Source organism: Hemiscyllium ocellatum, chromosome 27 (genome assembly GCF_020745735.1).
Source record: "Hemiscyllium ocellatum isolate sHemOce1 chromosome 27, sHemOce1.pat.X.cur, whole genome shotgun sequence".
Classification (NCBI taxonomy): Eukaryota; Metazoa; Chordata; class Chondrichthyes; order Orectolobiformes; family Hemiscylliidae; genus Hemiscyllium; species Hemiscyllium ocellatum.
Genome location: NC_083427.1, coordinates 498,160 through 511,678, shown reverse-complemented (window position 1 = coordinate 511,678; position 13,519 = coordinate 498,160). Strand labels below are relative to the sequence as shown.

The 13,519-nt window shown below is 49.1% G+C and overlaps 1 protein-coding gene across 7 annotated transcripts in view; it reads left to right on the top strand.

Moving 5' to 3' along the window:
- LOC132828668 (zinc finger protein 239-like) overlaps positions 1-12,517 on the top strand; it is a 55,202-nt gene extending 42,685 nt beyond the window's left edge. For 6 of the 7 annotated variants that reach the window (XM_060845729.1, XM_060845727.1, XM_060845728.1 and 3 more), the window contains one exon: positions 9,117-12,517. In XM_060845729.1, the coding sequence (XP_060701712.1) occupies positions 9,821-10,495 (675 nt within the window). In that variant the 5' untranslated portion in view covers positions 9,117-9,820 and the 3' untranslated portion in view covers positions 10,496-12,517. Of the gene's footprint in view, positions 1-1,073; positions 1,187-9,116 lie in introns of those variants that run through there. The other variant, XM_060845726.1, reaches the window with a different exon arrangement.
- The last annotated feature ends 1,002 nt before the right edge of the window (positions 12,518-13,519 follow it).

Below are 13,519 nucleotides of genomic sequence, written 5' to 3'. Positions count from 1 at the left end.
GGTTAAAGTGTTCCGAGGCGGAAGATGAGGCGTTCTTCCTCCAGGTATTGGGTGGTGAGGGAGCGCTGGTGAAGGAGGCCCAGGACCTCCATGTCCTTGGCTGAGTGGGAGGAGGAGTTGAAATGTTGGGTCACAGGGCGGTGTGGTTGATTGGTGCAGGTGTCCCAGAGGTGTTCCCTAAAGCGCTGTGCTAGGAGGCATCTAGTCTCCCCAATGTAGAGGAGCAACGGATACAATAAATGATATTGGTGGATGTGGAGGTAAAATTTTGATGGATGTGGAAGGCTCCTTTAGGGCCTTGGATGGAGGTGAGGGAGGAGGTGTGGGCGCAGGCTTTGCAGTTCCTGTGGTGGCAGGGGAAGGTGCCAGGATGGGAGGGTGGGTTGTGGGTGGGCGTGGACCTGACCAGGTAGTCACGGAGGGAACGGTCTTTGCGGAAGGCAGAAAGGGGTGGGGAGGGAAATATGTCCCTGGTGGTGAGGTTCGTTTGGAGGTGGCGGAAATGTCGGCGGATGACTTGGTTTATGCGAAGGTTTCCAGCTCGGCACTGTCCCCATGACTTGCCCCGCTGCCTATCTCCCTTTCCACCTGTCCACTCCACCCTCCCTCTGACCTATCACCTCCATCCCCTCCTCCACTCACCTATTGTACTCTATGCAACTTTCTCCTCTCACTTATCTCCCCACACTGCAGGTACCCTGCTCCTATTCCTGATTACTGCTGCTGCCTGACCTGCTGTGCTTTTCCAGCCCCACTCTGATCCAGAACCAGTTGGGTCAAATGGCTTGGTCCCACCCTGTGGGGGGCGTGGATGCTAAGATACAACAACAACCCTGATTGGTTGCAGCTGCCATTGTGACAGCCGGGACGCTGCCCGGGTGTCCCATTGGCGCAGGCAGCTGTCACTCTCCCCCAAATCCCCGCCTCTTACGGCTGTCTCGCGGAGGACGCTCCCTGATTGGTTGCAGCTTCCATTGTGACAGGCGGGACGGTGCCCGGGGTGTCCCATTGGCGCAGGCAGCTGTCACTCTCTCCCGCTCCCCCCAATCCCCGCCTCTTCCGGCCGCCTCGCGGAGCCGGCGACGGTTTGGAGAGACGAAGGTGGAGGTTGGAGGGGAAGACGCGGCGGGGAAAAGGGAAACAAGAACAAAAATACCGGCGGGTCAGTGGGAGGAGCTCCTCCAAGGTAAACGGCGAGGGTGGCTTTTCCTTCCGCGATGCGAAAAAAGATCGGCCCCGTTACCGTGGCAACCGGCCGCCATCTTGCGGCCCGAGCGCCATCCTGTCGTCCTCCTCCTCCTCCCCCTTCGGAAAACCTCCCTCTCTCCGTCTGGGGGTGTGTGTGTGTGTTGAGACGAGGGCGGTCCCTGCCCCGCGGCCTCTTGAGCACCGAAAGCTGACCGCGACAGGCGTCTCCCGCCGCCGGCGGAGCCCGGGGCAGTGAGATGGCGGCGCAAGCGCGCACTGGTCCGGTGGGGGGGGAGGGAGGGACCGCCCGCAAGATGGCGGCGGGTTGCCGTGGTAACGCGGCCGGCGGCCGGCGCTGGGCACGTGACCGGGCCGGCGGCTGCGCAGTCGTGCAGCCCCGAGCCATTGTCCAGGCGGAGGTCAGAGACCAGAGTGTGGGGCTGGGGGAAAGCATTGCACAAGAGTCCCTGGCTCACCGACTGCTGGATCTTGGGAATCTTCATGATGTGGAGGTGCCAGCAGTTTGCAAAGTTTAATAAAAAAATCACACAATACCAGGTTACAGGAGAAAGTGAGGTCTGCAGATGCTGGAGATCAGAGCTGAAAATGTGTTGCTGGAAAAGCACAGCAGGTCAGGCAGCATCCAAGGAGCAGGAGAGTCGACGTTTCAGGCATGAGCCCTCATTCCTGAAGAAGGGTTCATGCCCGAAACGTCGATTCTCCTGCTCCTTGGATGCTGCACTTTTCCAGCAACACATTTTCAACACCAGGTTACAGTCCAACAGGCTTATTTGGAAGCACCAGCTTTCAGAGCGCTGCTGCTTCATCAAGTGATAATGGAGGTTAAGATCATAAGACGCAGAATTTATAGCAGAAGATTACAGGGGTCATGCGGTGGTAGACAGAAGAACCTCGGTTACCTGAGCAAGATTGCGAGGTGCCGATGCTTGGCTCGCATTCAGTTATCCCATCAAAATGCTCCCCACCCGTGTCGCTCAAATAATCAAGGTTGCTCTGTATTGACCAAACCTGGATTGTGAAGTCTTTCATCTTTTAGAATGGGTTGCAAGTTTCGTTTCATTCATCTGTAAATTCCAGTAAAAAATGAGGTCTGCAGATGCTGGAGATCACAGCTGCAAATGTGTTGCTGGTCAAAGCACAGCAGGTTAGGCAGCATCTCAGGAATAGAGAATTCGACGTTTCGAGCATAAGCCCTTCATCAGGAGAACTACTTTTAAGATACATTCCCGCCATAACTTAAGATTTTATAACAAAAAGTGACATCTCATCTCAGACAATGCATTAAATGCAGTCTGTCTCTGTGGAGTTTGCACATTCTCCCCGTGTTTGCGTGGGTTTCCTCCGGGTGCTTGGGTTTCCTCCCACAATCCAAAGATGCGCAGGTCAGGGTGAATTGGCTATGGTAAATTGTCCATAGTGTTAGGTGCATTAGTCAAAGGTAAATAAAGAGTTGGGGAATGGGTATGGGTGGGTTACTCTTTGGAGGGTCGGTTATAGACCTGTTGGGCTGAAGGGCCTGTTTCCATACTGTACGAAATCTAATCTAATCTGTCTGTGTCCCAATCTTGAGTCAGACTGTTCTGTTTCCAAAGTGGAATTTACAATATATTATATGTAATAATTGAGTGCAGACTGTGCATTTATTGAGCAAAATAGAATGTGTTGTCAAATATAATTCTGCAGATACAAATTCACTCCATAAACTTTCATGCATGTGCGTCCATGAGACTGTGATTGTGTGTGTTTGAGTGAGTGAAAGCTTGGTAAAGTGTGACTGTGGTGAAGTTTATATCTGAGAGCTTGGGTGCTGCAAATTTTAGGGAGAGTTTATGTGTTACTGCAGATTATATCTACAATAAATGCTGTTGGTTGCGGATCTTATCAGATCGAATGTATCGGTTGGAGAGAAGGAAGCATTGAGAAATTTACAAGAGCAAGGGGATGTGATGGATGGCAGTTATAGGAATGGGGAAAGTTGCAGATACAGTCACATAGATGGGTTAACTCCAGGATAGGTAAGGGAGATAGGCAGTTAGTACATGAGTCTTCTGTGGCTGTTTTGGAAAATATAGGGGGTGATGGATTCTCAGGAGAACGTAGCACGAACAGCCAAGTTTCTGGTATTGAGAGTGGCTTTAAGCAATGATGGGTACATCGGGTTCCAAAAGATCGCATTAGGGGATAGAAAGGGAGGCAGGAGAGGAGGCGGAGTGGCACTTGTGTAGCTGCGGAAACTGGCACCACCCCCCACCTTTTCCTCTGCTACATCGATGATTGTATTGGCGCTACCTCGTGCTCACGAGGAGGTTGAACAGTTCATTCACTTTACTAACATCTTCCACCCCGACCTCAAATTTACCTGACCGTCTCAGACTCCTCCCTTCTCTTCCTAGACCTCTCGATTTCTATCTCGGGCGACCGACTCAACACAGACATTTACTACAAACTGACTGACTGACTCCCACCCTGCCCCCTGTAAAAACGCCATCCCGTATTCCCAATTCCTTCACCTCCGCCGCATCTGCTCCCAGGAGGACCAATTCCAATAACGAACAACCCAAATGGCCTCCTTCAAAGACCGCAATTTCCCCTCAGACATGATCGACGATGCTCTCCACCGCATCTCCTCCACTTCCCGTACCTCCGCCCGTGAACCCCGCTCCTCCAACCGCCACCAGGACAGAACCCCACTGGTCCTCACCTTCCACCCCACCAACCTCCAGATACATCGTATCATCCTCCGTCATTTCTGCCACCTCCAAACAGACCCCACTACCAGGGATATATTTCTCTCCCCTCCCTTATCAGCGTTCCGGAGAGACCACTCCCTCTGCGACTCCCCCTTCAGGTCCACACCCCCCACCAACCCAACCTCCACTCCCGGCACCTTCCTCTACTTGCGGAACGTTTCAGGGAACACCTCTGGGGCACCCACACCAGCCAACACAACCACCCCGTGGCTGAACACTTTAACTCCCCCACCCACTCTGTCAAGGACATGCAGGTCCTTGGCCTCCTCCATCGCCAGACCCTGACCACACGACACCGGGAGGAAGAGCACCTCATCTTCCGCCTAGGAACCCTCCAACCACAAGGGATGAATGTAGATTTCTCCAGCTTGCTCATTTCCCCTGCCCCTACCTTTATGCCAGTCCCAACCCCCAGATTCAGCACCGCCCTCTTGACCTGCAATCTTCTTCCCAACCACTCCATCCTCACCCCCACTCCGGCCTATCACCCTCACCCTCGCCCTCACCTCCTTCCACCTATCGTATTCCCAACGCCCCTCCGCCTACCCTTTATCTCAGCCCGCTTGGCACACCAGCCTCATTCCTGAAGAAGGGCTTATGCCCGAAACGTCGATTCTCTGCTCCTCTGATGCTGCCTGGCCTGCTGTGTTTTTCCAGCACCACGTGTTTCAACTCAGGGATGGGCAGGGCGGGCAGCTTAATGTTCCAGGATACAAATGCTACATGAAAGATAGCAAGGGAGGCAAGAGAGGAGTGGGAGTGGCATTTTTGATAAGGGATAGCATTACAGCTGTGCTGAGGGAGGATATTCCCGGAAATACATCCAGGAAAGTTATTTAGGTGGAACTGAGAAATAAGAAAGGGATGATCACCTTATTGGGATTGTATTAGAGACCCCCTAATAGTCAGAGAGAAATTGAGAAACAAATTTGTAAGGCAATCTCAGCTAGCTGTAAGAATATTAGGGTGGTTATGGTAGGGGATTTTAACTTTCCAAACATAGACTGGGACTGCCATGCTGCTAAAGGTTTAGATGGAGAGGAATTTAAGTGTGTACAAGACAATTTTCTGATTCAGTATGTGGATGTACCTACTAGAGAAGGTGCAAAACTTGACTTACTCTTGGGAAATAAGGCAGGGCAGGTGACTGAGGTGTCAGTGGGGGGGAGCACTTTGAGGCCAGCAACCATAATTCTAATAGATTTAAAATAGTGATGGAAGAGGATAGACCAGATCTAAAAGTTGAAGTTCTAAAGTGGAGAAAGGCCAATTTTGATGGTATTAGGCAAGAACGTTCAAATTGGGAGCAGAAGTTACAGGTAAAGGAACGGCTGGAAAATGGGAAGCCTTCAGAAATGAGTTAACAAGAATCCAGAGAAAGTTTATTCCTGTGAGAGTGAAAGGAAAGGCTGGTAGGTATAGGGAATGCTGGATGACTAAAGAAATTGAGGGTTTGGTTAAGAAAAGGAAGGAAGCATATGTCAGGTATAGACAGGATAGATCGAGTGAATCCTTAGAAGAGTGTAAAGACAGTAGGAGTATACTTAAGAGGGAAATCAGGAGGGCAAAAAGGGAACATAAGATAGCTTTGGCAAATATAGTTAAGGAGAATCCAAAGGGTTTTTACAAATACATTAAAGGCAAAAGGGTAACTAGGGAGAGAAAAGGTCCCCTCAAACATCAGCAAGGCGCCGTTTGTGTGGAGCTGCAGGAGCTGGGGTAGGTACTAAGCGAGTATTTAGCATCCGTATTTACTGTGGAAAAGGACATGGAAGATATAGAATGTAGGCAAATAGATGGTGACATCTTGAAAAATGTCCACATTACAGAGGAGATGGTGTTGGATGTTTTGAAACACATAAGTGGATAAATCCCCAGGGCCTGATCAGGTGTACCCCAGAACTCTGTGGGAAGCTAGAGAAGTGATTGCTGGGCCTCTGGCTGAGATATTTCTATCATCGATAGTCACAGGTGAGGTGCTGGAAGACTGGAGGTTGGCTAACATAGTGGTAAGGACAAGCCAGGGCACTCTATACCAATGAGCCTGACGTCGGTGGGAATCCTGAGGGACAGGATGTATATGTATTTGGAAAGGCAAGGACTGATTCGGGATAGTCAGCATGGCTTTGTGCGTGGGAAATCATGTCTCATAAACCTGATTGAGCTTTTTGAAGAAGTAACAAAATAGGATAGATGAGGGCAGAGCAGTAGATGTGATCTATATGAACTTCCGTAAGGCGTTTGACAAGGTTCCCCATTGGAGACTGGTTGGCAACGTTAGATCACATGGAATACAAGGAGTACTAGCCATTTGGATTCAGAACTGGCTCAAGGGTAGAAGACAGAAGGTGGTGGTGGAGAGTTGTTTTTCAGACTGGAGGTCTGTGACCAGTGGAGTGCCACAAGGGTCTGTGCTGGGTCCACTACTTTTCATCATTTATATAAATGATTTGGATGCGAGCATAAGGGGTACAATTAGTAAGTTTGTAGATGACACCAAAATTGGAGATGTAGTGGACAGCGAAGATTACAATGGGATCTTGACCAGATAGGCCAATGGGCTGAGGGGTGGCAGATGGAGTTTAATTCAGATAAATGTGAGGTGCTGCATTTTGGGAAAGCAAATTTTAGAGTTGGACCGAAGGGTCTGTTTCTGTCCTGTACATCTCTATGACTGTATGACTTCTGTGTGGAGTTTCCACAGTCACCCAGTGTCTACAAGCGTTTCCTCTCAGTATTCCGATCTTCTCCCACAAACCAAAAAAATGTGCAGCTTAGTTGGGTTGGCCATGCTAAATTGTCCAGTGTTGAAAATGTGTTGCTGGTTAAAGCACAGCAGGTCAGGCAGCATCCAAGGAATAGGAAATTCGACGTTTCGGGCATAAGCCCTGCCCAAAACGTCGAATTTCCTATTCCTTGGATGCTGCCTGACCTGCTGTGCTTTAACCAGCAACACATTTTCAACTGTGATCTCCAGCATCTGCAGACCTCATTTTTTACCCATAAATTGTCCAGTGTTCAGGAATGTGTAGGTTAGCTGCATTAGTCAGGGGTAAATGTTGGGAATAGGTGTGGGTGGATTACTCTTCGGAGGATGGTATGGACTTGTTGGGCCAAGCGGCCTGTTTCCACAATGTAGGGATTCTATTCTATTCAGCCTCTCCCTGTAACTTAAAACCTCTGAACCTGGCAATATCCTTGTGAATTCCCCCCTTTCAAGTTTCACACCATCCTTCCTGTAAGAGGGAGACCAGAATTGCACGTGATATTCTAAAAGTGGCCCAAACCAATATCCTGCACAGCCACAACTTGACCTCCCAATTCCTACAGTCGATGCTCTGAGCAATAGAGGAAATGTACCATACGCCTTTGTCACGATCGGTTAACTCTGACTTCTCTGTACAGATGCTGACAGTATCTGTATGGAGGAGCAGAGTGAGAAGGTGCCCAATTGAAGGTGAGGAAGCTCTCTCCTGGGCTCTGGGACCAAGCTTGGGATCAGGTGACCCTACAGCCCCGCCCACCTATTGTGCTGGTGGCACATGGGTCTTGGCCGCCCCCTCCAGTCCACCAGATGGCGACCTGTTCCTATAGTCATGAAAAACTCACTTTCATCGGTCACATTTAAGAAGCCATTCCCTTTCCCCCTGCTCCCCTAAGATATCTGCTGACCTCCCAAGAAATTTCCAGCCTTCCCCTCCAACTCCTTGACCTCTGAGTACTTCCCTCTGGCTCTTTGACCCACCACTTCCACCGGAACCGGAAGAGGTGGCGCCCACCTCAGATGATGGGCGGGTCTGCGAGCCAGTAGGAATCGTGATTGTACTCTGAGGACCTAGCGGTCCTCCAACCATTCTGCGAGCTTCCTCTGGTGTAATCTCCCACACACACGCACACACACCCCACCCCCCTCGAAAGGTGCAAACCTGCCTGTTAGCCCAGAGGCACCAACAAGTGCAGCAAGCCAGGCAGCTTCAGGAGTGGACTTGAGAGAACAGGGTAGAGTTTTTGCCGAATCCTAGGTGGGAGGAGGTGTAGTCCAGGTAGTTGTGGGTTTGTAGTAAACGACCGTCTGGAGACAGTCACCAGAGATGGAAATGGAGAGGTCAAGAAATGGGAGGAAGGTGTCTGAGATGGACCAAGTGAATTTGAGGGTGGGTTGGAAGTTGTGGGTGATGTCGATAAACTGTTCCAGTTCAGCCTGGGTGCAGGACTCTGCACCGATGCTGTCATTGATGTACTGGTGGAAGCGTTGGGGCAGGGTGCCTGTGTAGGGACTGAAGAGGGACAGTTTGATATTGCCAGGCATAGCTGGGGCCCAGCCAGGTGCTAATGGCCACCCAAGGACAGGCAGGGTCGGTGCAGCAATTGGGATGCATTGTGGTTTCATTTGCTTCAAGAGAATGAGATGCAAACCTCTGAGTTATTTCCAAGTGGTTATTTTTGGATAAAAATTGTGGAGATAGCTGTTGATGATCTGGATCGTCATTTACCGTGAATGGTGTGAGGATCAGTGTTGGGAATGCCATTAGCGTCTAAAACAAACAACTGGGAATCAGAAGCAAAAGCAGAAACTACTGGAGAATCTCCGCAGGTCTGGAGCAGCTCTGGAGAGAAACGTTAACGTTCCGAGTCCAGCGATGCTTCTTCAGAATTCTGTTCTCCTGAATTTCTGCAGCAATTTCTAACATTAGCTATGTAGTGGACAGTACTGGCATATTTTTTATGTTTCAGCAAAGATGGTTAGGATGGGCAGGCTTTTGAGAGATCATGGGTGCTGTTAGGGCAGAATGGTGAATGATCTGAATTGAAACATGATTAGGAAAGGATACGGGCCAAATGCTGGCAAGTGGGACTCGATTAGGTTAGGATATCTGGTCCGAAGGGTCTGTGTTCATGCTGTGTCTTGCTGTGACTGTACGAATGACTTAAGATTGTCCTGAATGGAAGTTTGAGATGGCCAGTCTTCTCAAAGAAGAGGAAGAACATGCCACCAGTTAGAAGGTCACACTGGTGCTGTAATCCCCCAGGAGGGGTGGAGGACAGGGAGGAACCATTCAAAGTTCTCAGGATAAAAGAGTTGGGGGGAAAGTTGTGTAGATGTCAATCAATTGTGAACTTCGATCCAATACTCTCAGTTGTGAACTGTTTTTGCAGGGTTTCAATAGGAGACATCAAGGCCACTCGATTTGTCAGGACCTGGCTATCGTCAGCCTTGAAAGGTGGAAGGAGAAATATTATTCACTGGGCAAAGATTTCAAACATTAGTTTGGCTGGGAAAGCATCGATACAGGCGCTCACCCAAGTGGAGAGTGTTCCAGTGAACTGACTGTGGAAAGATCTTCAACCAGTTACACAGACTTGTTCATTCATTCGTTGGATGTGGGGGGATTGCTGGCTAAGCTGGGGTTTCCTTCCCATCCCTAATTGTCGAAAGGACTGTTCAGGATCATCCCCATTGCCATGGGTCTGTAGTCACAAGTAGGCCAGAGGAGATATGAATGGCAGATTGTTGCCCTGAAGGACATTAACGAATTCAGTGAAATGTTACAACCATCACGGTCACCATTACACCAGTTTTATTTTCCAGTTTCCAGATTTTCATTGAATATAGTGTCACTGTTTGCCGTGGTGGGATTTGAATCTGCGTCCTCAGAGCACTAAGCTGGGCTTCTGGGTTACCACTGCCTCCCCTGAGTAAGAGTGTGCCAGTGAACTGACTGGAAAGAAATTTCTCCAGTTACACAGACTTAAAAAAAAGTCTTACCATCCACTGCAAGAAGAGAATATCCATGTTTTCTGGGGGTAGAGGGAACTTCTACTGATTGTTGAAACTGGAGAAACTAAAGGATACGTGTGCCATGAAGAAACTGCGGAGATGTGGGGAGTGTGGGAAAGGGTTCCATTGCTCATCGCAGCTAGAGATTCATCGGCGCACTCACACCGGGGAGAAGCCATTCATCTGCCACGTGTGTGGGAAGGGATTCAGTGATCCCTCTAACCTGCTGACACACCAGCGAGTGCACACCGGGGAAAGGCCGTTCATCTGCTCTGACTGTGGGAAGGGATTCACTCAGTCGTCCAACTTGATGACACACCGGCGAGTGCACACCAGGGAGAGGCCGTTCCCCTGCTCCGTGTGTGGGAAGGGGTTCACTCAGTTGACCAGCCTGCTGAAGCATCGTGGAGGTCATACCAATGAGAGATCTTTCAAGTGCTCTGACTGCGGGGACGGCTTCAAAAGCTCTAAGGACCTGAGGGCCCACCAGCGAATTCACACCGAGGAGAGACGGTTCATCTGCTCTCACTGTGCAAAGAGGTTCAGAACGTCGTTCAACCTGCTGACCCACCAGCGGGTTCACACCGGGGAGAGGCCGTTCACCTGCTCCGAGTGCGGGAAGGGATTCAGTCAGTCACAACACCTACGGAGACACCAGCTGGTACACACCGGCGAGAAGCCATTCATCTGCTGCGAGTGCAGGAAGGGATTCACTCGGCTGTCCACCCTGTTGACACACCAGCAAATTCACAAGTGACCGCTGGGGATGGATTCTGTCATTGCGGCTGTACAGTCAGTTACGTCAGACTGAACGCTGTTCATTCCGAAAGTTGGAGTCTGTTTCTCCTGATGTTCATGTGCTCTAAGGTGGAAGCTAATATTCTGTTTCTGTTAATTGAATCAGAGCCACTGAAACTCCCTGGGGAGGCAATGCTTTGGCAGTGTTATCGTGGACTGTTGACCCAGGTCATGTTCCTGGCACCTGGGTTCAACGGATGGTGGATTCAATGCGTATCAACGAATCAAACCTGGGTCCCTGGAGCTGTGAAGCAGCAGTGCTAACCACTGAGCCACAGTAGCAATGCTCCTTTACTGTCCTGGAGCTCCCTCCAGAATGGAATTGGTTCTGCCTACTGCTCGCTACCACCTTCTCAAGGGCAACTAGGGATGGCTAATAAATCCTGGCCCAGCCAGTGACACTCGTACCCACCTGCATGAATAAACAAATGCAAGCGTTGACTGCCTTTGACATCAAGGCTGCAGACTAGTCAGTATGAGAAGCAATGGTCAGTGTCAGGCACCTGTGTTCGATTTCACCCTCAGTCGACCGACTTCTCCCCGCGTCAATGTGCGGGATGCTCTGGTTTCCTCCCACAGTCCAAAGATGTGAACGGCAATGTGGATTGGCCGTACTAAATTGCCCATAGTGTCCAAGGATATGCCGAGGGTGGCACGGTTAGCACTGCTGCCTCCCAAACCCCCCCCCCCCCAAAAAAATTTTGGAGTTCCACGTTAGTCATGGATTTATCTGCCCTGGCCTGTGAAATATCCAGACTCTCGACCGTTTTCAGGGAAGGCAATGGCCTGGTGGTATTATCGCTGGACTGTGAAGCCAGAGACCCAAGTAGTGTTCTGGGGCCCCGGGTTTGTATCCCACCACGGCAGATGGTGTCATTTGAACACAGTAAAATCTGGAATTAAGAATCGATTGTTGGCAAAGCCCATCTGGTTCACTAATGTCCTTTAGGCAAGGAAACTGTCATCCTTACCCAGTCTGGACTACACATGACTCCAGACCCACAGCACCATGGTTGACTCTTAACTGCCTCTGGGCAATTAGAGATAGGGCAATAAATGCTGTCCCAGCCAGTGCTGACCTCATCCTGCAAGTGAATAAATGAATTTTAAAAATATTTTTGCTCAACACTTGACTTAAACGAACTGTTTCCGGTTCTGGTCAAGGGGAAAGGGGAAATAATCTCTCAGCACCCACCTGGTTGAGTCCCATCAGGATCTTTTGTGTGTCTCAATAATTGCTGCTGAACTCTAAAAGGAGACTGGCCCAACCTATCCAACCCTTCCTCATAAGATCCACCGCCCCTTCCTACCCATCCTCGGTATCATAGGGACCAAAAGTGTATATTGTACGCCACATGTGGCCTGTGACGATATGATGGCTTTACCAAGTGTACTTCTGTCCTATTTTGTCTTTAGTGAAGAAAGGTTGAGACAAGGGGTGACAATCAATCTACACAGAGTCAATAAACCGCTTGAGAGGCCTTGGGTTTTTCTTAAAATGTTCAAACAATAGAAGCAGTCTGAATGGGTGGGGTCAAGCTCCCATAGAATCAGGACTTTTAGTATTAGTTTTTCGGTACCCGTTGCTGGGATCTTGAAGCTGGATTTGGAAGTTGCAGTACATCTCTCCCTGCTACTCACTCTCACTCTCTCTGAATCTTCTGAATGTTTTATTTCCTTCTGCACTCGAGAATTGCAGATGAGACAATCTATTTTACTGAATTTGCCTTTGCCAAGAGTGTGGTTATGGGATGTTACTATACTGGAACAGTTGCTGTTTCGTAGTTGAATAATTTATGATTCTGTTACATTTTCCAATGGGAGTTAAGTTATCACTATTTCTTTCTGTTGTTGTATTTTAACTATAATGTTTTGAATAAAATGTGTTTTACTTCAAGACCGGTAGTTTGCTCAATTGAATTGCAGCTGGAAAGCTACCAAACAGGGCTACTAACAGGCCAAACAGCATAAGGAGTGATTGAAGGACTGAGTGATCCCACAGCTCATGGATCACATCTAACCTCTGCAGTCCTGGCACTGTTCTTTAAGCTTGATGGACCGCTTGGCTTTGACCCAGGCACCGGAGAAGATAATGGCAGAAACAGCCCTGTTGACCCTGGAAGACAGGGAATCTCTCCCAGCTGCATCCTCTCTCTCTCTCTCTCCCTCTCAGAATTGTATTTTTGCTATTCTTTCTCCCTGGATTGGAGAACTGCATGTTAGACAATCTGCTTTCTGAACTCACTTTTTTGCCATGGTGTGTCTGTGGGATGTTACGATATTGGAACAGTTACTGTTCAGTAGTAGAATAATCTATTATTCTGTTAAGCTTTCCGGTAGGGTTAAATTATTCCATGTTCCTCTTTCTTTTGGTGTATTTTAACTGGAGGGTTTGAATAAATTGTGTTTTACTCCACATCGAGTAGTTTGAGGAATCGCATTGCAACTGGGACCCAGCACCTCGCATGTACCTTTTAAAGTAAGAAAACGTTAGTGCCCAGGCTACCTTGTGAATATATTTTGAGGGGGTCTGGTCTGGTCTGAAGCATCATCCTCCACATCACGACCCTGCATTATAGCCTGGTCGTTTTTTTGCTTTCACTTTTGAAATCTCACTGAGGGGTGAGAATCTGTATGGAGCCTCAGAGGTTTGGAGCAGAGGTCTGTACGTAGCAGGAAGGAGTGACAATACTCAGAAATGTCTTAAAACAACTAGTTGATTGAATGGAAACACATCAGGGCAGGACTTCTCCACTCAATGGCAAGGTCCTGGAAAGTGAAGAAATGTCAGGTGCTGCATTTTGGGAAAGCAAATCTTAGCAGGACTTAGACACTTAATGGTAAGGTCCTGGGGAGTGTTGCTGAACAAAGAGACCTTGGAGTGCAGGTTCATAGCTCCTTGAAAGTGGAGTCACAGGTAGATAGGATAGTGAAGGCGACGTTTGGTATGCTTTCCTTTATTGGTCAGAGTATTGAGTACAGG